This window comes from Mauremys mutica, chromosome 4 (assembly GCF_020497125.1).
Source record: "Mauremys mutica isolate MM-2020 ecotype Southern chromosome 4, ASM2049712v1, whole genome shotgun sequence".
NCBI classification, from domain to species: Eukaryota; Metazoa; Chordata; order Testudines; family Geoemydidae; genus Mauremys; species Mauremys mutica.
Genome location: NC_059075.1, coordinates 47,616,972 through 47,643,409, shown reverse-complemented (window position 1 = coordinate 47,643,409; position 26,438 = coordinate 47,616,972). Strand labels below are relative to the sequence as shown.

The window sequence follows — 26,438 nt, the reverse complement described above, 5'->3', positions numbered from 1 at the left end:
CCTAAATGTGTAACATAAGCAGTAAGCCAACCCTCTCCAGGAAATGTGGAATCTTTCTAGATTTGCATTCAAAACCAATTGTATTGTTACATATCTGTAACGTATTGCTCACATACAGTATACATACCTATTACCATTACTATTATATATTTTAATAAAACACAGTATTTATGGGCTAAATAGTCAAAAGGATCTCACTGCAGCCTGAAAAATTATTCCTGAGGCTTTCACATGTAAGTTTATCTCCATGCAAAAATGTAGCTTTGTGCAGACAAAGTACTTTTGCTTGTACAAATTGGGTAGGTTGGAATCTAACAAGCTAATTTAGATGCACAACTCTCAGATTTTTGTACACATAATAATGAACAAATGAAATAATACACAATGCAATTTTAGTGGCTGCTTTGAAAAACGAGGGCTGTATGGTAAAGACAGATTCATGATAGATGATGCACATATGACATACTTTCAGTTCTGGAGCTCAGAGAAGGGGTTGTGTTATCTGTAAGAAATATGTAGTTCCTCATTACATACATTAAAGTCACTGTTACAGGTCCAGTGAGGCTTAAATCCAGCCACTAGCTCTCAGCCTTAGTGTGCAGTAAGAAGATGCGTGAAGCGGGATAAAAGGAATCTTCCACTTCTGGTCTCTGGGGCTGCCTTGTATCTGCTACTAAAGTCCTGAGGCTGCAGGAGTGCCCCCATTGTCCAATTCACCTCTGAGTCTTGTGAAAAGGACAGGAGGATTTTCATAGCTGTGGATCCTCTGACAAAACCTGTGCCTGCAGGAAGCCACCACAGAGGTGAGCTGCATGTCATGTGAAGGGAGCTTAGTTCAGTTCCTACACATTCCCCTCCTACCCGACTCTGGGCCCCTGCTCAGTGGAATTACACCTGCTCCAATGCCAGGAAACCCTCTGTGGCCTTAGAGCTGGGGGCCCAAATGAATACAATTACTCTTGAGTCTGGTTTTGATACTGTCTCCAGTATACAGTATGTTTTGAAACAATGAGAACAGGGTGAGACAAAGGTAATTTTACACCCACTGCTCTATAGTGTGTAACACTTTACCATGTGATTTTCTTTGCTTGCACTGATGCTTGCTACTGCCCTGTTCTGATTCAAGAAGTCTGTTTGTTGTTAAGAATGAATGGATGTCACATATTGCTGAGGCATATGTCCCCAATTAATTGAAAAAATTAATGATGTTCACTGAACAGTTACATCAAGTACTTTCTGGCTGGGAAACCAGACAGGATATAGAAAAGTCAAGACCTCTGGAGGAAGCCATGAATATACTCTTGGACAAATGTAGGACGATGTACTGGAATTTGAAAATGAATATATTGCTTGTAAGAACACTGTCACAAGCATTGTATATATTGGTATATAATAAGTGCTTTTTCATTTTGGAATCCTAATTGAGGTCTAAATTCAGAAACCTGATACTGACAAAAAAGATACTTGTCATCCTCAGCTTTTGCTTGGCAAAACGTCATCCTATTTCTTCATGATTTGATTTACAGCTATAAGAAATACAATTCCTCAGAAACAGTGAGCAAGGGCAGTTCATTTCCCATAAAGCAAAGGTCTCTGATGAATACGTTTGGTAGCATTCTCTCTGATCTACTTTTATCTGGTTTCTAGTAGTTGGAATAATCCAGGTTTTCTGAAAATAAACCACTCTACATTTACCTTGTTCACCACTCCTCTGTGTTTCAAAGGATCTTGTCCCTCAATCTGCTTTAAAATCAGTTATATATTCATGATTTCTTTGTGCTTCTTTAGTAAGAAATTCCTATTGGCATACAAAATATTGCTTAGTGATTTAGCCTACCAGCTGCAATTGAACTAACCCTTTTAACTCACGCACATCACTTAGAATTTTTGGTTCTCTTAATAACCTCAAACACATGAAAAACAAATAGAATGAGTTGATAATTCCTAACAGTAAAATACACTTCACATAGTTTGCCATCATGCTGTGGAATAACTCCACAATGTCAAGTAGCACACAATTAGTAAAACTGTAGGGGGAAAAAAAAGAAGTGTTTTGATCCTGAGAAATTTTGATCCTAATCAGATCGAAATTTCAGTGCTCTTGCAGTGCTTAATATCTTCAATCACAAAAATAAAAAAAATCAAACTGATTTCCAATGTTAGGTTTTTGCATTCTGTGACTGAAGTAAAATGCTAAAATATACAAATGAATCTCTTTTTTGTACAAGTTTATTATCATCACTAAGAAGCAAGATTGATTCTAAATTAGTGTGATAGAATGTCTGATGTTTAGCTAATCCTTAAACCAAGCCAGTCTTGGCAGTCTGACGGCAGTGTGGTACATTTTGGTTTATAGGCATTGCAAAGATAGTGGACTGCCTAACTGTTTGCACAGTAACCTGCTTGTCCAAACCATAGCTGACATGGTCATCTACTTCAGCGAGTGACTCAAGCATGCCCTTTTGGCTGGAAATGGTGGTGACATAAGGAACGAGAGATAAGGGGAAATGGAGATCAAACTAAGTGACTGGGAAAAGAGAGCATATAACAAAAACAGGTTTATTTTGTATTGAAAAAAAATTAAAGCTATGTCTGGTTTTAACACATAAACAGTTTTTGTTTTGCAATCTTACTCCCTCGTAATTACTTCTAAGCCGGTATCATTACGTAGCTCAAATCACATATTTCTGTAATTATTTAATGTTAGTGCTAGATTCTGTCTGTCTAGGTATGGAAGCCATCATCACAATATCTGAGTGCAGTGCAGATATTAATGAATTTATGCTGGCAACACCCTTGTGGCAAAATATTTTGCCCATTTTACAGATAAGTAACTGAAGCACAGAGCTGTTCCATTGGACCACAAAGAGAAAGAATGAGGATGATTCTATAGCTGGTGGTTAGGGACCCACCTGGGTGGTGGGAGACCCAGGGGCAAGTCCTATTGCTCAAATTACTCTAATTTTTTATACACCGCAGAACAGCTTCAACGGGCGAGACAGAGATACAGACTATCCTGTAACTCAGTAGCTAGAACACTCTCCTGGGAGGTGGGAGACTCCTGTTCAAATCCTTTCTCCTCCTAGTAGGAGGAATGGAACCTGGGTTTCCGACATCCCAGTTGAGTGTACTAACCACTGGGCTAAAAGTGATAAGGTGGGCACCACCTCCTTCTCCTCCTCATCTGACTAGGTTTCAGATGTGACTTGAACCATAGGCAACCTCTGAGTATGCCTATTGGATTGGGCCCCAGGGTCAAACTTCTGTCTTCCCTGCTTTATGGATCATTCTGGGACTTGAGCAGGAGAGAGGTATCCAGATGCCGACAGCGAGGCAGCAGTGCACATGCCGAGGCAGCAACTTACACACCCAGGTAGCTTTTACCCTGAAAATTTAGGCACCAAGTGAGTTTAGGCACCGACAGTGTTCAGTGGGAGTTTTGTGGATCCCAGTGGAGCCTAAAACTGGGACTTCAGCAGCTAAACCCAGACTTAGGCACCTAAGTGCTTTTGTGAATCCCACCCTAAGTGATTTGCCCAAGATCGCACAGGAAGTCTGTGGCAGAGACAGAAGTTGATTCCAGATCTCCTCATTCCTTAGCCTTAAACACAAGACCATCCTTCCTAGCCCTGTAGGGGTACAAGTAAAAGGAGAGGGTGCCCTTGCTGCAGAGTCAAGCAATCCCTGCACCAGACTCCTATGTCTTCCGCTTCTGTAGCCTAAGGAGGTTACCCAAGCAGAAGAGACAGGAGTCTGGTGCAGTTGGCATAGCTAAAAACACTGAGCTGTGGGAGCACCTCATTTGCACAGGTGAGCTGGTGCAAGGCAAAGGAAGCACATGCTACTTCATGTTCTTAAAGGTCATAGCAGTAGCTACTGCTGAGTGCACTATCTCTGAGATCCAGGAGCTGTTATTTTTGTCTCAGGCACAGGTTTAATTGGGATTGCCATATGAGATCAGAGCATTGGTCCATCTAGTCCAGTTTTCTGTTTCTCACACTGGCCGGTGCTATCTGCTTCAGAGAGAGGTGCAAGAAACTCTGCAGTAGGCAGTTATGGGATAAGCTGCCCATGGAGAAGAATATTTTTTCCTAGCCTCCCTGAGTTAGTAGTTGGCTTATGTCACGAAACATGAGGATTTATATCCCTTCCAAAATTCTTGGTGGTAAGCAGTTCTTGCTATTGTAATTATGGATATTCTTCTTATCCATATAAATATCCAATTATCTGAATGCTGATAAACGCTTGCCTTTAATGATATCATGTGGCAATGAGTTTCGCAGGCTAATTGTGTGCTGTGGGACAAAATATTTCTTTTTTTTTATCTTACCAGCAGCATCAGCTCTTTTAAATGGTAAATAAAACAGAGGACTCTACAAGGCTAAACCTGTAGTGTCTTCAAGCCATTAGTTTGCTGAACCTGAACCTGCTGTTTCTTGATAGTAATTTTTTGCCTTTTCCTGCAAAGTGATATACAGTTATGTCTCATGATGCCTAAAATATAGTTTGCATCAATAACCCTGTAAATTCACTCCTAATGCTATTTCATCTCCAAATCAAATCCAACTGTTTAATGCAGCGCTAATTAGTACATCCCCATTTCAGTTTGTAGACTCTCCATTGTAATTCCTTCATAGCTCATTTTTTTTCACAGCAGAGCATCAATCAATGTAAATGCCCTGCCAGCCTAGGCAACACAAGATGTCCTCCATGCATTTGTCATTAGCTACTGAAACAAAGGGAATACTGAACTGTATATTTAGCTGTATTTAGTAATTTCTCATAAAAATGAAAACTGCAAAAGAAGACAAGGGAAGAAAGTCTGGTAGATTGGCCAACTGCATTATCAAAACCTTGGGGAGGCTTTGTTTGAATTCTGCCTGCAACACCATCTCTGAAGGGCTTTTTGTACTTGAAAGAAGAGTAGAGTTCTCCTGACATCACTGCAATATGGTCATGTCCCTGCCCATTAGACAAGTGAAATTTACACCCAAGCTTTTGCCCCATTTTACATTAAAAACATGCATGCAATATTGACACTGTTTCTGCTATTTATTACAGCAGTTTCTGTAATGAACCCTCTAATGAAGGTTGAATTCCGACTTCTATTCAGAACCTAATCAGCTTTTTTCAGTTGCTCTTAATCATCTTTAAAAAAAAAATCTCTTTAAGCTGAAATTTTCCAGACCAAAGGTGAATTTATATTTTGGAATGTTTCTGCAAAACTGGTTATTGGAGAGGTGTATGCTTGTGATAAACTGCAGAACCACATTAAATTGCACAGCCATGTGAATGACAGCATTTATTGTGCATCTCTTACAACTTCACCTGCACTCTGGCCACAAAACCATTTCTACTGTTACTGTTTCTAACATTCCAGACCTCTGAGCCACTTCAATCAGATTGCATTTTTTAAAGATTTTGGGGATCTGGGAGTCCTTGCCACAAAACTGTTTTCTGTTTTTCCCTAATTGCTGAATTTTCCTCCAAAATTACACTGGTCTGAGATACAGAATGGAGAGTGTTCAGTCCTGGCTAGTGACAGGTTTAATATTCATTACCTTGTGACCAAAACAGTTAGAAAAGGAGTTTTAGCCCATCTATTAGTGATAAGTGTTCTTCTTTCCTAGGCTGGATAGTTGAACCCATGGTATTAAGGGAGACTGGCTTTACAGGTGGAACGATATAAAAATAGTAACAATAAAAAGATAAACTCTCTAAAGTGGTTGTTCTGTAAAATATGACATAGCCTATAACAAATTCATGATGGTGTGGCAAATAGGTCTTGTTGGCACTTGTTTGGGAGGACTGGTACAAATCAGTTGTGACTTTGTCTCTCATGCGTAATGTGGCCAGTTCTGGACCAATATCATTTTTAAGGTCTGATAACTTACAAACCATTTGGGCTGGCATCCAGGTCTGTAACTCATTGGAAAACTGAGAATCTCCCTTCCAAATATACAAAGCATTTGTTCTTAACCCTAGAAGGTTGCAAGATATTGGTCCTTAAGATAATGGCATCCTGACTTATTGAAAAGCTTTTTTATTTACTTTTTAGAGATTTTTAAAATTAGTGCTACTTTTTCATTCCCTGAGAGCTGCAGCAATGGACTCATGGTAATAAGTCTCCTCTGTTGAAATCTGGCCGTTTGTATACTTTTACACTAAACTATACAGATTTCACAGGGTACATCAGCGTTTCTCAAACTGGGGTTCCCAACCCAAAAGGGAGTTCTGGGATGGTCGCAAGGTTATTGTAGGGGGGGTTGCGGTATTGCTATCCTTACTTCTGTGCTGCCTTCAGAGCTGGCCGGCTGGAGAGTGGCAGCTGCTGACTGAGGGCCCAGCTCTGAAGGCAGCAGCACAAAAGTAAGGGTGGCAATACCACAGCATGCCATCCGTACTTCTGCACTGCTGCTGGCAATAGCGCTGCCTTAAGAGCTGGGCTCCTGGCCAGGAGCTGCTGCTCTCCAGCCACCCAGCTCTGAAGGCAGCACAGATGTAAGGGTGGCAATTCCGTGACCCCCCCCCCCACACACACAATAACTTTGCAACCCCCACCCAACCCCTTTTGAGTCAGGACCCCCACAGTTACATCACCGTGAAATTTCAGATGTAAATATCTGAAATAATAAAATTTATGATTTTTAAAATACCTATGACCATGAAATTGGTAGGGCCCTAATAATAAGAAAACTTCGTTTTAGAGGCACAAGTAATTTAATTAAAAAAAAATTACAATCAACTTTCAAAAAAAATCTAGCGGAGCTTTTCTGCAAAATGTGGCATGATGCAGTGTGGTGGTTAAAGGGGGGGCGGGGGGCTTGCATTCATTTGGGATAAACAGAAGAGACTGCCACAGTAAGTATACCACATACCACAGTAAATGTAGAGGTGATGTGATCTGGACTCTTTTCCTCTGAAGATTGAACTGAAATAACTAAGTTCATTTCACTCAGTACCTCAACCTGAACATGGACTCTGGTCCCAAATGTGAAAGACCCATACTTTCCCCTTAAACTGTCTTACCTTCAGTCAGTGTGGTTTAAAAATATATATATTTAAACTTCTGCTAGTCTGCTGTCTTACATTCATCAGTGAACTAGCTCTTGTGAAGCATCCATCTGCCCTGCCATCAGTATCTGATATAGCTGTGTACATTTTATACACATATTTGTCACAGAGGGTTAAGTTCTCAAATCTTTATTTTTGCATGCAATGTTGTATGGCAGACATTAATATTAGTGGGCAGGGGGAGGGAACTTAAGCTGCTTTAGTGACCGAGGCCTAATTTCTCTACTCAAGTTGAATGGTGGTAGCTGAGAACAGAATTTAGATCTGGGACTTTATAATACAATACTGTATATATTTTCCCCTGAGTTTCGATGCATACGTTTCATTACCGTTAATGGAAGCTACATCTGAAGTGGTGCGCAGAGCAAGTTTGGGTTTCTAAAGGATAGTTTCAGCAATAGGAAATGGGGAGCCACTTCTTGGCAAGATTAAAGTTTTAAAAATCAAGGAGAGCCTGACAATCATGAGAAACGAGAAAAGTTACAGAAACCTAAATAATTGAGTATTCACTATTCAATCCAGTTTATTAACTACCACATTCATCATTTAGAAGAATGTAGGTCTGTACATTCATTTCCATTCATTATTCCTTCTCAGTTTATAAAACATCTCTGCTTGACTCCAACTTCATCATAAATGTTTTAGTTTAAGGTGTTATCCAGCAAATTTGCTCTTCAACAATAGTTCATCCGAGCAGACAAGATCACGTGAAGAGAAACTAAGCCATGTTTAGTGGCATACAAGCAAACAGAATGAATTTTCCTGCAATCAAATAGTGTCCAAGAAACATTCTCAGCTAAGTGAAGCACTTAAAAGGAGATAATGTCAAAAGTAAATAAATAAATAAAATTAAATAAATGGCTCTGGCTGCTAGGCAGTAAATTAATGTCTTCGGGCACTACAACATTTATTTCTCCTAAAACCTGAAGCAATAGGATAGAATTCTGATAAGCATATTGTAAGTCTCAGTGGGTGGTTGTATATCTATATCTTAAGTTATAACAAGAGAAAAGTTTTGCTGTTTTTCTACATTTTTGAACTGGTATCATGAACTGAAAGCTAAATTCTGATCTCATTTAAACTGGTGTAAACCAAAAGGTCTCCATTAACTCAATTCAGATACTCTGGATTTAAATGAGATCAAAATCTCTAAATCTGTAGGGGTGGTTCTCAGAGGTTCAGGGTTTGAATCAGTTAAGATAAGTACCCAAACTTTTGGGTGGAATTTCCAGTATTTAAAGTTACTTGTTTGGCTAGATACATAGAGTGAGAGACTGTTCTCACAATATTTTGGCTAGAAATGGACCTGAGCCACAAAGTTTGGAAACTAATCAGGATCAAATTTCTCTGAAGTTTGGATCTGGCCCATTTCTAACTTTAGCTCATCCCACAACCAGGAAACAAAGAGCAACCGAAAAATGAAAAACTGTGTTTTAAAAAAGATAAATAAATATTTTCAACCCTCCTAAAAGTTTTGGTTCGAGCTTTGAGAAAAGCTTGGTTTAGCTTTTATTTTATCTGTTCAGAGTTGCTTATCCTTACTTTCGTCTAGTTTCACAGGGATTTAGATGTGGAACTTCCCCATGAATCAAGAAAAGACAATATCCCTTAGTGTGGCAGCAAATAACAGATTAATGGCCACATCTTAACATTTTTAGAATGAAATTTGTATAAGTTTAAAAGATTTATTACAGATGAACCAAGCAGTTGGATGGGAATTTGGGTATTATCAAGCCAGAATTTTCTTTTCAAAACACAAACTGTCAGTTCCCTCTGTCTTTGGAAATTACGCCCTTAGCTTTAGAGAGTTCCTACTGTACCAGCTGTTATTTCTCTTAGCAGATATCTATATTGTGATAGCAACTGAAAGCCTCAATCAAAATTAGGTCCCCATTATGCTAGGTGCTGTACAACACAGAAAAGAGACATTTCCAGCCCTGTGCTGCATTCTCGTCATGCCAGGAGGAAGAAGGGTAATGCATTTTTTTAAAAGCCTTACTGAACTGCTGTTTTCTTAATCCACTGTAAACATATTTTGGGGAAGGGGGAATCTCTTGTGAGATTACAAATTGCTAAGGGCCAAATTGTGCCATTTAGTGTTGGGAGTGTAGAGCCACATGACCCTAGGGGGACCTCTGGGAGGGATCAGACACAAGAGAGGCAGAAATCTTCCCCATGCAGGCTGCATTATCCTTTAGCCTGGCGTGCAGAGAATGTGTCTGTAAGCATTCCTTGCACACTTCCCCCACCTCCACCCCACCCCTGTGTATTAGATAGTAAATCAAATTGTTTGAGGAGAATTACGTAGATATATGTGGTTGCTCATAGAGCATATACAGGTTTTCCATCCTCTAGCCCATAACTCAGTTTAAGTATCAAACATCATTTAACTTTGCTAAATATTGCTCAGTGCTTTTTTTTATTGCAAAAAACCAATTTGTGGATGCCTACTATTTAAAACATCTAACTAACTAATTGCAAAATCTATAGAAAGTCTCTACAGCATCAAAGGCTCAGTTGATCCTATGAGCAGTTATAAATGAAAAACTGTCTCTGTTTCAAGCAAATAAGGCACTTAATGCACTCTTTCTGGCTGTGATGCTATTTTCCCTGTGGGTTTTGAAAATGACCTTCCTGTAAGCATCAAGGACTGTAACTTTTCAGATAAAGAAACTTGTTCTTGTTTTAAGTCTATGCCAGGTTCATTCCCCTATAGCCCACAGTTTTCAAAAGCAGAAGAAAAAGTAATCCAGACTTTAAAAAAAAAAAAAAAAAATCCTCTGTTTCCAGAATGAAGTTACTCTGTCAGCTTGCCTTGGGCCTTAGGTGGAGAAGTGGAGATTAAAGAGTCAGTATTCCTTTTCATGTTTCGTCTGCCAGTTTTGTGAATGTAGAAAGAGAACTGGTGGCTACAGCTAAGCATCCAACTGTGGTGTTAAGTACAGAGTTTTCTTCCCCCGCAATACATTAAAAATATTTTTAGGAGTTTACAGCAGAAGGACTTCAGCATTAATACTACACAGTTATTAATTAAAGTATCCCAAGGAGGAGGGTGACGACCACTGCAGAGTTAGCCTCAATATTTTCCCCGATTATAATGAGCCTCTTTTTGAGGCTGTCTGAATACGCAGTGTTAACTGTATGATGATCTCATCATTTCCTATTTACTCCATACTTACCTGAATACACAATTTACTGTCATTTTTAAATGAATAAGCACACTAGTAAAATGGCCCTTTGTAAGAAGATTCCATAAAAGGCTACTTTTGATATACAATTTCTTCATCTCCTCTTCAAACTGAATTAGACTACTTCCTTCTTTTAAAATACAATTCACTCACTATTTAAAAGCTTTCGCTTTGATTTCTCAGAATATCCTTATAGGGAAAAAAAAACAAGTTTTTGTTTTTTTGAACCACATTTCTGAAGACAACCTTGTACTGATTTGTTTTGATTTGATGATGAAATACTGTTCCTGCAAAGAATACTAGCTTCTTCTCCCTATTCTCCCCCAGCCGGCCCCCATTTCACTACAAGTACATTGCTGTGTGCAAAACTCCAGGCAAAACTGAAATCCCTCTGTTGGGAGTTGTGTACATATCACTATATTTGTACTTAGAGAAATTAGGGTCAGATTTTTTTAAATTCTTTGTGAAACATACTGTACATTACGCCCATGCTAACTATTGAGCTCAGTCCAAATAACTAGATAGCATTTAAACAAATTTCAATAAAATTTTGCATCCACCATTTTAAGGAACAGAAATGTATAGCTGATATAAAGGTCATTTGTTCTAAACATTAGCTCTTTTTAATTTTCTTTTAATTAAACTTTTATTATTTTCCCCACACACACACACTTTGGGGGGGGGGTTCCATTCCACTGTCCACATTGACACTGATGATTTCCCTACTGTAAAATTCTTTATGCCAACTATTAAGCCAAAATCTAGTGCTAAAAGGATGAGCCAAGATTTACCATCATTTCGCTACAATTTGTTATCCCCCAAAGGTCTTTTCCTCTCTCTCTCTCACATTTGTGTAACTCCCATTAATATCAAAGAGAGTTATATGTGTACAGGCAAAGAAGAAGCAGTCTTTAAGAGAAGGGTCATTTGTTGAGCTCTTCCAACAAGACAATGCATCATCTGGACCCAATCCTGCAAACAGTTAAGCACATGTAGCTTTACTCATGTGAGCTGCCTCATTGACTCAAGTGACCAGTCCTTTAGATTTTCGCATCAGTAGAATTATACACATGCTTCAGTGTTTGCAGGATCGGGCACTACATGCACATTTTAAACTAGTAAATAGAAAATCCATATTTAAAACTATTTAGACTTTGTCAATGTACAGAAATACAGGGCTTAATCCTAGTCCTCAATGAGGCCTTTGTCTAAATAAGGACTGTAGAATTGGACCCACCACTTGGACCAAATAATGTTACTTTTTCAAATGTTTATGTTAAGCTTAAACATGTAGCCCATAATTTTAATGCTTTTAACTACATATAAACTTTCCGGACACAGTTTAGGTTTGGCTGAATTTTTATTTATTTATTTTTACTTGCTCTGAAATTCATTAATTTGGTAATTAATTCCCTCTGTTTCTGAAAAGGCAAAACTTTTTTTTTAAAAAGGACTTAGATCAGTAATGATTCAGTTACTAATTAGTTAAATCAATTTTTCACTTTTACTTCCAAAACTGGTGTTCTAATTTAAAATGTGTTACACATTTCCTCAATATCATCATCTGGTTTCTAAATATAAACCTGGGGAAAACAACAGCTGCAAAATAACATAGACCAGTAGATGTTTCAATGCTTTCTGTCTCATCAAATGTATGGCTCTTATTTACAGGCTACAGAAATATCGTTCAAATTGGGTATGGGGGAGTGTAATGAACTTGAAAGAAGCTGTAAGACCTAAAATCTAGCACTCTGTGGCACAGTTTAAATCCGACTGGTTTTCCAGTAACACTCTATAGAGAAAGCAGCAAATTGTCCAGTGGCACCTTATAGACTAACAGACGTATTGGAGCATGAGCTTTCGTGGGTGAATACTCTATAGAGCAGGGGTAGGCAACCTATGGCACAGGTGCCAAAGGCGGCATGCAAGCTAATTTTCAGTGGCACTCACACTGCCTGGGTCCTGGCCACCGGTCCGGGGGGCTCTGCATTTTATTTAATTTTAAATGAAGCTTCTTAAACATTTTAAAAACCTTATTTGCTTTACATACAACAATAGTTTAGTTATATATTATAGACTTATAGAAAGAGACCTTCTAAAAACGTTAGAATGTATTACTGGCATGCGAAACCTTAAATTAGAGTGAATGAATGAAGACTCGGCACAGCACTTCTGAAAGGTGGCCGACCCCTGCTATAGAGAAAGGATCTTTACCATGCATCCTGGTCTTTCTTTCACTATATGCTCTTAATGTCTACAAATCTCTCATCTGAAACATTTGCAGATGAAAAAGAAGCATGTGTTTATGGTTACGTGCCTGGCCTGGCCAAATCCTGGAGTGGAGAAGGTGCTGGGGATTCAGTAAGAATTCTCAAACTAGGTGGGCTGCTTAGAAGGCTCATTTTCATAACAGTGTCCCAAATACTCTTCATATTCATAGCAGTCTCCTCTCAGGACAGCAGTGCTGGTGCCTGAGCTCTGGAAAAGCCAGAAAGATTTGCATGTGGCTGCAGTGCACTGAGTTCTCTGTGTGCTGAAAGTTTTGGAAAGGCAAACACCTCTTCATATCAAGGTGTGGTTTTTGTAAGGCTTTAATTTTGCCCTTTTTGTCCATAGTTCTGAAATGAAGTGGCAAATAAACCCCATTCTGCTCACGATTCAGACTTTCTGAGTGGTATAAACAACCAGTACCCAGAAAAAGAAAGGTGTTGTGGTTCAGGAACAGGACAGAAAGAGCTGAGAGATCTGGCTCTGCCACAGAATTCCTATATGATCTTGGGCAAATCACTGAACCTCCGTTTCCAATCTATAAAAGCCAAGCTGTGAGGGTATTTGTGAGACTTAAATCTTTCATATTTTTAAAGCATGTTGAGGTCTTCAGATGGAAGCTGCTATAGAAGTGGAAGGTAATCAATTAATTATTATTATTTACAAGTTTAGATAGATTCTATCTCCATACACCTGTATGGTCTTAATTTTCCATCTTTCCAAGGATATTAATTTCATCGCCAGCCATTGACAAGGATACCTTGGAATTTGCTATTTTACTGAAATGGAAAATTTTAACAAAGTAAAACTTTAAGCAATGGGTTTTTTTTTCCATTTTCTCCCTGAGTTCTCACCTCAGAATGTAACTAATAACAATTACAAAGCTGGGATAATTTGCATAAAATTGCTGTCTCAAGTTGCATGCAACAATGGTTTGACAGAAAAGCTGTATAGTAAGTAGTTAGTATTTTACCTGCTTTCTGCTTCACCATGCAGTTTTGTATCCTATGAATCACCCTAGCAGAAAACTTGAAACTTACACTTGAATACAAAAACAAAATGTGGGGAACCTGAGGGAGCCTCCTACTGGAAATAAATGCAGACGTGTAGGCAACTTTAGCTTGTTTACAAAATGTCATAACCCAAATTGCAAATATTTGCTGATATTACAGAGGAAAACTGACTTATGTTTGAAATTCACTGTCAGACATACCCGTATTTTAACTTTTTAAAAATTTAATACTTTACAAAGTTTTTTGAGTTGAAGTAAGATGTGCAAGTATGTGTGTGTGTGTGTGTATTTTTCTCTTTAGATGTATAATTATATGGATTTAAATACAGATAGAGACATATAGATAATTTGGGGGATATACATTTGGTTAACTTGAAAGCACAGAAATGTCATTTGTGACTCTATAGTAGGAACTTCAACAGCATTTTCCAAAGTGACTTTTTTCTCCCCCACCCTCCAAAAAATCAAAATGTTCTTCATGAAACTATTGTATATGAAGCACTTATTAGCCGTAATTAAATGGACAATATGAATTTACTACGTCTTTAGGACTCTGGCTTGTTCTGGTTTAGAGCAAAATGATTAATGCAAATACATATTACTTGAGATAACCATTTAGCAGCTAATTTAGCCAAATTTATTACAGCAGTTAGAGGTTTTTCATTTTAGCAGACGGAGACAAGGACATGCCAAAAGCAGAAGGTGTGTATGAATGCACACTGCCCTCTAGTGTGCAAAGCTTCCTGGGATTAACCGAAAATACAGACAAGCAGAGTATGCACTGGAGTAATAATATCCAGATGTATATATTCTAGACATTCTTTAAAATAATGCCAGTGTAAAGTATTTTATTTCCATGAAAGATAAGCATCTCAATCTTCTTTTTTAGTACGGAAATAATCAGATACAAATCAACGCAATTTTAACTTGGTAACATTGTGGTTAAAGAATTATTTTAAACTTCTGTATTTTTAAGCTCTCTTTCTGTGGGCATCTAATATCTCAGTTTCACATTACTGATTGTTTTTACTTTCTCTCCATTCCTGGTTGTATTTCAGGCCCTGCAGAGAGCTGTCACTCTGCTTGACTCTAACCAAAAGTCAATTCTGCACCTCCCTTAGGCCAGTTTCTTTTGCAATCTGTTGGTAGATTTATTTTGCTCCAGTATTAAGCAAAGTCTCCCAAGACCTTCCCCCTGCTGACCAATGGAGATTTGGTTCATCTGAGATCTGTAAATTCTGTTTGACAAGATCAAAAGAAAGAGATATATAAGTTCAGCAGTTGATATCTCCTGCAATAAGGAGAAATGATCAAAGAACAGGGTAGAGTATCTTCCCAAACCTTTCAAATATCCAGACTCTCAAAGAGTTCTACCTGGGAGCAATGAATAAATTACATACAACTTTTCTTATTTTTCATTTTTTATAATTTGTTGTCAAATGCACTGAAAATATCCAGGCAGCATTAGATATTTTGTGGGCCAGAGAGATTTGTAGTCCTTTTTGCTCTTTCTCTCACACTGGAGCTGCCAAAAACCGATTAAAGACTTATTCCAAAAGATAGTAGCCTGTGTTTCTCCACTAATGCACTAGTAAATAGTTGAACTTATTTGTCATCTTACTGGCTTTTGGCATTGAACATACAAAAGGAGCCAAGTGTGTTCCGTTTCTGTACATTGGCGATTGTAGAGATGAACATATTTTACTAGGATACTAACACACAATATTTATTGTCCTTTTTGTTTTCTTCCCAGTGCTGAATAAGGGTCAATGTGTAACTAAATATTACCGATGGATGCAGAAGAATGGAGGGTACATCTGGATACAGTCCAGTGCTACCATAGCTATCAATGCCAAGAACGCAAATGAGAAGAATATCATCTGGGTCAATTACCTTCTTAGGTATAAGTTTCAGTCACTTCTTTTGTTTGAATTTCTGTCTCTGTTACTTGACTCACATTGAAAGATATAGAGTAAAAAAAAAAACAATGGCAACGACAGAAAGTTAATATGAGATGAGCTTTCTCATCTGTTCGTGCTCAGAACTAGCTCCTTCTGTTGGAAGTTATTAAGACGTCTGTCATGTCTCAGGTTACTGGGAACTTCTTCAGTTATTACACTATGTTCGTATTAAAGTAACCCTCCATCAGTTTTATTGCAGGCCGCCATTGCCTGGAATTCTACCCAGCACTAGCTGAAACTCCCAAAGACCTGGCCCACCATGCACTGGGCTTGTTATAAAACCTGTGATGGATTTTTAAGCAGTGGTTTCTTTGGTTATTGCAAAATCCTGGTCTGACGTCAGGAGGCGATCTTCCTGGGACATTACAGACATGTCTCTTGGAAAGGTGATCTTCATTCCAATATGCCTTCTTGTGATGACAGGCATTAAGGCAGTACTCACCTTGAAAGGTGGAAAAAAATAAATAAATGCAGAAGCAGCTTGTTAAGTAGAGCTGGTTGAAACATTTTTTGACAAAACTTTTTTATTGTCAAAATATACTATGTTGTCGAAGCCAAAACATTTCAGTTTGACTCATTGATTTTGAGTACATTTTCAACTGAATGGTTTCTGAGGTCCAAGATGGACTCTCTGGTCACAGAGAGAAAAACCCCTAATTGAAAACTTGACCTTTTTCATTCTAAAACAGTTTTGACACAATTCCGTTTTGCAAAAACATTTGGAAGGGGGTTGGGGTTGCTTGTTTCATTCTAATGAAAATAAATTTGGAAACCTCAAAAGTTGTAGCAAAACAGAATTGTCATTCTCTGGTCAGCTCTACTTGTAAGTAAGTTACTTGCCATGGCTTGTTATGTTCCCATGGTTCCAGGAGTGATGCAGGGAAAGTTCAAAGTGATATCTAAGGGGTAGACTGTGACTTTTATGCCATAGCCAAGGCTCATCGTAGAGATTGTGCCTGCCTGAACCACAGTCTTGGATAGTTGAGTAGTCTTGATTCCCTAGGCTGGGAGCCAGGAGCAATCAATTCCTAAGGGAGTGCAGGCCCCTGACATTGTGGAAGCTTTGCGTGGCAGTGGAGTTGGGGGGTAAAGGAGGGAGGATTGGGGGCAAGTTTCTGCCCTTGTGTGACTGAGTGAGCATGGATCTCTCATAATCTCTCCCCATTCCCTTACTTTTTTCTTTAAAATGTGGTGGATGATAGATATCTATGAAAGTGAGGAAATAGCCAAGTTTGCAAGAGTGAAGCATAGTGCAGCACTAGTTGCTCCTAAAACTCTGCCAAAGCACCTGAGTCTTGACCTGCAGCAGGTGCTTGCCCTTCTGACCCTAAGCTTTCCCTAAACAGAGCTTCAAACTATGCCAAATAGCATATTGGTTTTCTAATCTCGATAAATATCTAACTAGGATTATAAACCAAAGCTTTTTTTCGCATTTGCTGGTATCCAGACACTGAATAAATCTGATCCACAACTGTTCCACAAAAATTTGCTGTGTACTAACAGAATATCAGTCAGAAACTAATTAAGATGAGGGCCTAATTGACCATTACTTAAAGATTCCTCATAGAACTTGATTTTTCTCCCTCATTCCTAACAGTGTTCTGTTAGAGGAAGGTAACTCCTTCATACAATTTGTGTATGTTTAAATAAAGATTACTCTCAGTAATGGGACCCAAACAAGATCCAAGCAATTAATTGTATTTTATTGACAGAGCAAGGCATAAAGAGTTCTGATATTAGCAATAGCAAGAAAACTGGTGTATATATATTTTCATGCATGAGAAAATATGTTCAGGTGCCTGTCCGATTTGTGCTCTGAATAGACTAACTCTGTTGCTAGATATTGCTGATGTTCTTGTTCAAGAAAATAGTTGTTTTTGTTTAAGCAACTATTTATTACTATACAACGTGCAGTCGCCCCCCCCCACACACACACACACGCACCATTTCTTTTGCTTGAAGGGAGGAGAGTTTTGTGGTGCACTGCTGCATTGTGGCATGTACAGTAACATCACATTGTGATGCAACAGCATAATGTCACTTTTTTGTCCCGCAGGACAAATCTGCAAAGGTGACAATCCTAGGTAAGAATGGAGAACAACTGTGAATGTTTCAACATTGAATTTTCACAGTGCACTAGAATAGATTTAATACAGGCAGTCTGTAATTGTAATGCTCTGGACACATTTAGTAGCCCTGGACCGTCCCCTTGCTTTTGTCTGTACAGAATTGGAGATCTGGTAACCCACTGGGCTGAATATGAATCACAGAGGAATGATCAGCCACTCAAAAATCCTCTAAAGAATATTTTCTTAAACAATCTGTGCTACATTTGTCTATCTAGGTGTCTTCTTCTGGCCTTGCCTTTAATTTTAAAAGGAATCCATTTTAAAAAGGCACAAAACAGAACAAAAATATTTTTTGTAAGACTCTCTTTGATAGTGGGGCTTTTTCCACATTGCAATCATGTTCTTTGCTAACAAGCCACAGGTGAACACCACATGAGCAGAGGAAGATATGATTATAATAGGTGTGTTGACAGTTCTGTATCCTTAACATATGCATCCTAACATGCACGTGTGCATCTGTCATATATTTAGGTTGTTAATTTTTTTCCCTAATAGCTTTAGAGCTATCTGAGCAGTGACCAGGTTCTCTGGTCCTTAATTGAGCAATATTCTCAGCAATTTCAAAGTGAGATTTACTAGCATAAGGTCTGGAGAATATAGCCCTTAGGAAAACAACTATTCAAAAGCTATGACAAGGATTGCATAGTGTAATGTCACCTGAATAAATGTGGTGAGCATCATAGGTAGTTTAGAAACAAGTTTTAAAGGATATCAGCTCTTTCTCTCTTTCCCCCATCCCTATTATCATTGTAATGGGAAAGAATTCTAGCTGTTAGATTGTGGTATTGATTACACAAGCCAGACTTGCTTTTAGATATCAGACAGTCATGGCTACCTAATTAGCTATAAGTATAACTCAGATATTTTGCAGACATCAGGCATTTTACTAACATTTTAGTATTAAAAGAAACTTTCAAAAAATTCTGCTCTGATGAACTGAGGAGAAACATGTATGTTTTCATGTTTGCTCTTCTCTTCTCTCTATTTACATTCTTTGCTCCTGAGATTTGATAAAGGAAAAAGGGAAAACTATCAAACGGCAAATCATCCATTTGTGTTTATGTTTGCTCTGTGTTCTTTAGTAACCCAGAGTACAAGGATACGCCGATGGATATTGCACAACTTCCTCATCTGCCAGAGAAAACCTCAGAATCCTCAGAGACCTCTGATTCTGAATCAGACTCAAAGGACAACTCAGGTAATATAAACAATCCTGCTTTCCTACTACTTTACTTTTTTATTTTATATTTTTGTATCTTCAGAGCCAAGTCAGTGATTGTATGTCCAGATTATCAGTAAATTTTACATTTTTCATGGATGGTTCAGCTTTAGAAAAAATACCTTAAGACCTCAAAGTCCTGTTTTTAAAAGATATCAAAATCTTTTAGTGACCCAGAATGATCTGCTATTTACTCAGCGCATGCGTGCCTGGTTGAATTACACTTATCTAAATATTTGAATCCCCAGCTGAGTTTGTGAGCAAGCATTATGCCTTGTGCAAAGGGCTTAGATTGTAACTACTGAATATGATTCCAGTTCTTATCTGTCGAGCGTAGTCAGGTGTTCCTATCATAAATGTACACTGTCAAAGTTTATCACCCCCTTTGCTGTATAAATAGACTTCTTGAGTTGTTTCACTAGGGGGCAGTAAAGATTGCAAAATTTGTGTGTTTTCTTAAATTAAAAGCATTACATTGTGTTAGAACTGCACAGGTTCAAAGCACCTGTTTGTAAGTTTTACTTTTCTTTGGGGATTTTTTGTTTGTTTTAATACTAATGATCTGGTTCAATTAATTCTCTAAATAAAAAATCCTAAAGAATGGCAATGTGTTCAGCCTGTTAATTTATTCCCCAGTAGATTTCTAAGTAATTACATATGTAGGTATACAGATTGGCTGGTTTCTTTGTAAGGGGTTGTCTTTAGTCCAAGAAATGATTCTGTAGGCCTGATTCTTACCTCATGTCTGTATAAATCAGGAACAAATACACTGAAGTCATTGGTTACACACTGTTGTAAATCAGGTATAAGTGAGAAGAGAATCACGACCTATATGTTTTATTTTTTAATTAAGCAGCCATTTGTTCTCTCATCTTTTGCACTTATTCCTCCTTTCTCTTTTGACAGCTCTGTTTGACAGTTAGAGTCAGATGCTAGGCATACATACAAGCTTTATGTCCATGTGATTTGAGATCTCATCGGCCATTCAGAATGCTTTTTATCCCTGCAGCTGTGGAGAAAAGTGTGTGTTTACCATGTGCACTCAGCATTTCTATAGTTGAGAATTGTATGTATGTTCATGACTGCTGAGGCTGGCACAGAGTAAGAGAGCATTCTTCAGTGATGCACAGATGGATGCATCTTAGAAACCAGGACAAAACTTCTAACAGTTTTAACCTAATGTGAATTAAACAAAAATACAGAAAGGCCTAGGTTCATAAGACCTTCTTGGCTGAAACCAGTACGTTCAGTCCAAGCATTTTTAAATCTACAGAACTTGTTGCCATTTGGTTTTATCTTAGGTTGAAGTCACTCTACCAGATGGGAACAGTAGTTTAAAAGAAAAAAACTTTTTTATTTTTTAATTTTTTTTGGTAAGAGGTTTGGCTTTAAGTAGAAATGAAAGCTGTTTTTCATAACAGAAGGTTTTAGTATCTTATTAATTTAAAAAAAAACACTCTAAATGAATTAAATGTACAAAGCCTGAAGCTTTGAACAGCTAACATCCCCATCAAGCCCAGCTGTTCAGCCGCTTCTGGCAAACTGTTTGGAATTGCCATGGCTCCAAGAGAAACCAATCTTTACAGAAAAACTGGCCCTTTTTTCCCCTGCTCAGAGCAGAGAATTTAAAATGGTAATTCTTGGCTCTGATGAGGGAAAACAAAAACGTCTTTTATTTCCAGAGGAAAGAATTCTGACTGTTCTGCACAGACTGGGTTCTCCTCAAGCCATTCATGACCCTTTCAAACGGTGTGTGATAATAGTCTGTTTTCTGAAAGCTGATTTCGGCTGCCTGAGTCCAATGGACTCGAGTGTTTGTCTTATTCAGTTAAAAATGAGGTAAATATAAAATAAAGTTAGAAGAAATAGGAGGAGGACAGGACCAGGTCCTGAGCTGATGGAAATTGATGCAGCTCCATTTGTTGCACTGGAGTTATTTTTTTCTACTTTATTTTTTTACCTTCCAAGGGAATATTGGCACACAGCAGGGCAATGTAACTACATTGTTTTAACCAATGTATTCATTCAGATGTATAAACAGAGGACCTGATTTTCCACTCACACTGGAGTAACTCAAGAGTAACTCCATTGAAATCCACATGACGCCAGTGTAGAACACGAATAAGTGAGAGGAGAATCAGGGGTGTGAATTATCACTTCATCATGCTACTGCGTCACTCCTACTCCCATTATAAGAACACGTATGCTAAACAGAAATCTCGAGAGTGCATCACCAGAGCTGATGCACTCTCCCTTCACATCTCCCTTCAGTGAACACAATTGGAATCCAGTTGCAGTCAGTTATCAGAATTGTCCTCATTAAAGAGAATGTACAAAGGATCCCATTTGAAACAGGTGCCTTCACACTTGTTACAGAAAGTGCAGTCCAGTGACAAAGCCACCAGACCTTTGCCCATTGCCACTGACAGTCCTGAATCAGGGGGATTAATCATAATTAAATCCCTTCAAGCTTGATGCTGCTAGAACTGTGGATCTAAAGCTCAGAAAAACCCACCTCAGTTGAGCCTCAGAGGAATGCTTTTACCAGAAACTTTACAGGCAATAACATCTTATTTTAGGTATACAAGTGGAGTTCTAATCTGATGTTCCTATTGCTAATGATGTTTTTCACTTTTCTTTCCTTCCAGAGGACAATGAGAACTCAAAGTCAGATGACAAAGGAAACCAATCAGAAAACAGCGAAGACCCCGAATCTGATAGGAAGAAGTCTGGGAATCAGTCAGATAACGAAATGAACTGTAATGATGATGGAAACAGCTCCAGCAACCAGGACAGCAGGGACAGTGATGACAGCTTTGAAAATTCTGACTTTGAGAATCAAAAGGCCCCTGAGGACAGTTTTGGTACTCTTGGTTCTATGCAGATCAAGGTGGAGCGCTACGTGGAGAGTGAATCGGACTTGCGGTTGCAGAACTGTGAATCGTTGACATCAGACAGCGCCAAGGACTCAGATAGTGGAGGGGAGGTAAATGCCCAGTCTTCCAGCAAACATCAAAAGAGGAAGAAGAGGAGGAAAAAGCAGAAAGGAGGCAGCATGACCCGCAGAAGGCTATCAAGCACTTCAAGCCCAAATGGACTTGACTCAGCTTTGGTGGACCAGCCCCAGCTGCTCTCGTCGCCAAACAGTGCCTCAGTGCTCAAAATTAAAACAGAGATCTCAGAACCTATCAATTTTGATAATGATAGCAGTATTTGGAATTACCCGCCTAACAGGGAAATCTCAAGGAATGAATCGCCCTACAGTATGACCAAGCCCCCAAGCTCAGAGCACTTCCCCTCCCCACAAGCCAGCAGTAGTTTACATGTCTCCATTCCAGACTCCGTTCTCACCCCACCAGGGTCTGAAAATACTGCCAGCCGCAAAACTCAGTTCAGCACCTCATCCAGCTCGGCCTTGGCTCCTGTGTCCTCTGACCCTTTGTCACCCCCGCTTTCAGCATCTCCACGGGACAAACATCCAGGAGGTCCCAGCACTTCCAACTCTTTGTTGTACACTGGGGATCTGGAAGCCCTTCAGAGGTTGCAAGCAGGCAATGTGGTGCTTCCTTTGGTTCACAGGGTAACTGGAACCCTTGCTGCCACCAGCACTGCTGCTCAGAGGGTCTACACCACTGGCACTATTCGGTATGCTCCAGCTGAAGTTACTTTAGCCATGCAGGGCAACCTCCTCCCTAATACCCACGCTGTTAACTTTGTTGACGTTAACAGCCCCAGCTTTGGGCTGGATCCTAAAACGCCGATGGAAATGCTCTACCACCACGTTCACCGACTCAATATGTCGGGACCATTTGGAAGTGCTGTGAGTGGGGCCAGTCTGACCCAAATGCCTGCAGGGAACGTGTTCACAACTGCCGAAGGACTTTTTTCCACTCTTCCATTTCCTGTGTACAGCAATGGCATTCACACTACACAGACTCTGGAACGGAAAGAGGATTGAAATATGACCACATACTGTGTTCAGTGTTATACTCTGAGGCATAGACTATGTTTTAATTTAGACCTTTAATTCTAGCACTTTGAATTTGAGCAGGTCAGCTTATTCTCTCGATATGATGGTCCCCCTTTCATTCCCTTTCTCTTTAACTTGACTTATTCTTTAATGTAAAGATATTTTTTTATTTTTGCCTTCAGAGAGTTGAAGTACCAGTTGCCTGCCATTTTGTCTTCTTCTAAGATGTGTGTTTTTTCCTTTGCATCTTTATTAAGATGCCTTTAATATGTGTATGCCTCTGCCATAGAATTCTCAGTGTTGTGGTAAAGAGATTTTAAAGTGACAACCATTGGTTTTACTTCACAATGATCTTGATATGATCAAGATTAAAAGAGACAAGCATAAACAATGTGCCCTGTTTGACTAAGTCAAATGAAAAGGGGTTTTTGTTCCTAATTCCTTTAAAAATAGGGGATAGTATTTTAGAATTTTATGCAGAGTTTAATTCTCTTTTTATGGTTAAGATTTTCTTACTTGCACATAAAATAATTTGGGTTCTTAAAAAGTTAATTTCTGGCCTGTGACTAGAATGTTAAAAAGTCGGACTAAATGTTACTGAAACTTTAACTTAATTTCTAAAACCATGGTGCTATCATTTATTAATCTGTAATGTCTTCATACAATATGCAGCTTGTGGGCTGGGGTTTTTGAAAGGAATGTGTTCTGTACTGGTCTATAGTTGGGTGCTGCAGTCTCCTTGGTTAGTTAAGACAAAAGCCCTCATTAACATTTGCTGCAGGACTTAAAAATTTTTACCTCCAAACTAACAAACATAGCCTCACATTAAATTTAAATGGGTCAGGAAGCCTTTTTGAGAAAGTGCTTTAAAAAAACTCAATTAAATTGACTTGAGGAGCAGTTTTTTAGGTGGATATTTTTTCTCTCTGTTTTTTTCTCAGTCTAACTGAGGCTAATTTTACAACTTCAAATAACACTTCGGAATAAAAAGAAGGAAAATATTTAACATGTTTTTATTTTTTCATTTAAAGTTATAGCGGGAAGGTTGACTTTTTTTGTTGTTTGATTTGTTTTTGTTTTTTCTTATTTCTAGCGTTGAAACCAATATGTTTTAAAACTAAAGAATGGGTTAATAAGCTTGAAATAGATAACTACAACTGAAAACTGCACATTAAGTAAAAAAACAAAAGAAATCTCCTATTTTGTCTTTGTTGCCAGAAATCACAGTGTAGTGTCAAACACTCCAAATGACTGTCAAGTATAAATTCTTCTTCCACTCCATCTTTGGCAGCTGTTTGTTAAGGCATCTAATAACAGATGTGAGAACTGTAATGTGTACAATGTGTAAGTGTCCTTGGCTGTCAGTCCCATTGCAGTTTCAATGTGTGTTACTATATGCAGTATATACTAAGCTAATGTAGTTGTTTTGTCCTTTGTCTTCTCTGTGCTTTATCTCTAGTCCGGAGTGGTAAAGTCCCATTCCTGCAGTCCTAGTGAACCAGTGATTCTTGGGGGTTAGTGGTTTTTGTGTGGTGGCCTTCCTCTGTAATGTCACCTTATGCTGCTTCCACTGTCTGTATACCTTTTAATTTCTGCTGTTGCTTTGCTGTTGTGTATTCTCAAACCTTTCTCTCTCTCTCTCTCTGTTCCTTCCCCCCATTCTCTCTTCCTCCCTCTCTCCCTTTTTCTCTCTTTTTCACTCTCAGAGATAAAAGACTCTTAACTAGCTCAAGGTTATTGGAGCCATTTTCCCCACAGAGGAATTCTGGGTATGACTTACTCTTCCAGTGTGCCACACAATGCACTGAAGAGTAATGCTCAGATATATTAAACAAATTGATGCCATATAGCCTCAGTTGTTAACATTCCCAGAGTCCCTTGTGCTCTACCTGTAAGCAGAGGGTGCATTTCTTTGGTTTTCTCCCAGGCGTGCTGATGGAGTAATATATAGAGCAATTACCAGTGAGAGAGAAAATTCTTTGACAGGTCAACCAACATTGTTAAAAAGGGAAACTGAGTTTAGGATTGTCATATATATTTGCTTATGTGTACAATGCTAATATATTCACTCAGCTGTCCTTTGAATTTTTGATCACTCACTGTGTTGAGTCAATTCCTGCTTTGAATCTGAGGAGTAGGTCCAAGCCCACAGTGGAATAATAGTGAAAAGGAATTGGATGCCACAAATTTTAATAATGAGCTTTTAAAGGTTATATTTGAAGGATTTAAGTAGGTCTAAAAACCCAAGAAAGCTGATTGGGAAATTTAAAGTTTAATTTTGGAAGCTCTACTCTAGCTATTGAACAATCAAAGGAGTGCACCTATCAGCTACAAAGAACAGCTAGACAGCTGTTGTTGTTTTATTTTATTTTTATAAATGTTTCTGTGTTGTGTCAGAATGATTTCTGGTGATTTAAACTAACAGATAATCACAGCTGCTGTCTAAATCCATAGTGTTTAAAATTACAAAATGAAAAAAAACTTCATTACCTGTGAAGACTGTGTCTGTGTTTTTAACTATTTCTTGTACAAATATATGAAATCTTTTATGAGGAGACTGGTGCCAAGTAGCTGAATAATGGGGAAAGGGATTCTGTTCGTATAAATCTTAGCAGTGTTACCAACTCTACAATACAAAAAAAAATTAAAATGTTAAAAAGTGACAGCTATGGTACATTTATTTTGTGTTAAGCTAACCGAATCTAACTTCTTGAGTGCCTGGCTTATTTGAAACATTTTTTTCATTGATCATTGATAATGCTGCAAATCAGAAATGTACATACTTCATTTACAACAGGGTTCTTTTTATACTTTTGTAGATTCTCATACATGTCATACATGGTTGTCTTTATGTAACTTAATTTTTTTCATCCCGCAGGTGCCATTTTCATAATAAACTTCTCTTGGATTTGTTACTATCTGGCATCATTTCTTTTACATATAACCATCCTGACTAATGAATGCTGGTAGTATTTGTTTGAGCAGGTACCTTTTTAATTGTTTTGTTTAAAAAAAAAAGGAAAAAAAAAAAGAGGGCACGGCTAGATTTTATTATCGCTTGTGAACTGAAGAAAAGAAGCTGTCGAGATGCAGGTTAAAAATGCTAATCCAAATACTACACCAATTTGCCACCATCCTAAATTCTCAGCTACCCCAATTCATTGTCATACTGAGCATTGTTATGCACATTATCAAAGCTGAATAATGGACCTGTAACATTAACCACTATAGAAGGTGTGCATTTTTTCTTGATTAATGCACACTGGAAGAGAGCAGCTTACATACATTGATCACTTAAAATGCACTTTATATTTTCATTTATGATACTCTACAATGTTATAACCAAACTCTTCAGTCACCTTCGTTCTATGTAGGCTGTTGATTTTTCTGAATATGTACTTTCTTCCTCCAGATTGGCAAAATGTAAGTTGTTGGTATTTTGTGTGTTTATTGGCCAAACTGTCTGCCTTACAAACTGAGGAGAGAAGAGTTTGCCAATGCAAAAACACCACAAGGCTCTAGACCTTGTCTTCATGACTGAAGTACAAAAATCAAATTGGACTCCAGTTTTGATTACACCAGTAATCCATACACAGTGATTGATCTTAAAAAGTAAC

The 26,438-nt window shown here is 38.3% G+C and overlaps 1 protein-coding gene across 1 annotated transcript in view; it reads left to right on the top strand.

Moving 5' to 3' along the window:
- The window catches only part of NPAS3 (neuronal PAS domain protein 3), an 836,061-nt gene extending 810,347 nt beyond the window's left edge, over nt 1-25,714 (top strand). The window contains exons 11-13 of the mRNA XM_045016654.1: nt 15,296-15,443; nt 18,715-18,830; nt 21,500-25,714. Of these exons, the coding sequence (XP_044872589.1) occupies nt 15,296-15,443; nt 18,715-18,830; nt 21,500-22,809 (1,574 nt within the window). The 3' untranslated portion in view covers nt 22,810-25,714. The remainder of the gene's footprint in view (nt 1-15,295; nt 15,444-18,714; nt 18,831-21,499) is intronic.
- The last annotated feature ends 724 nt before the right edge of the window (nt 25,715-26,438 follow it).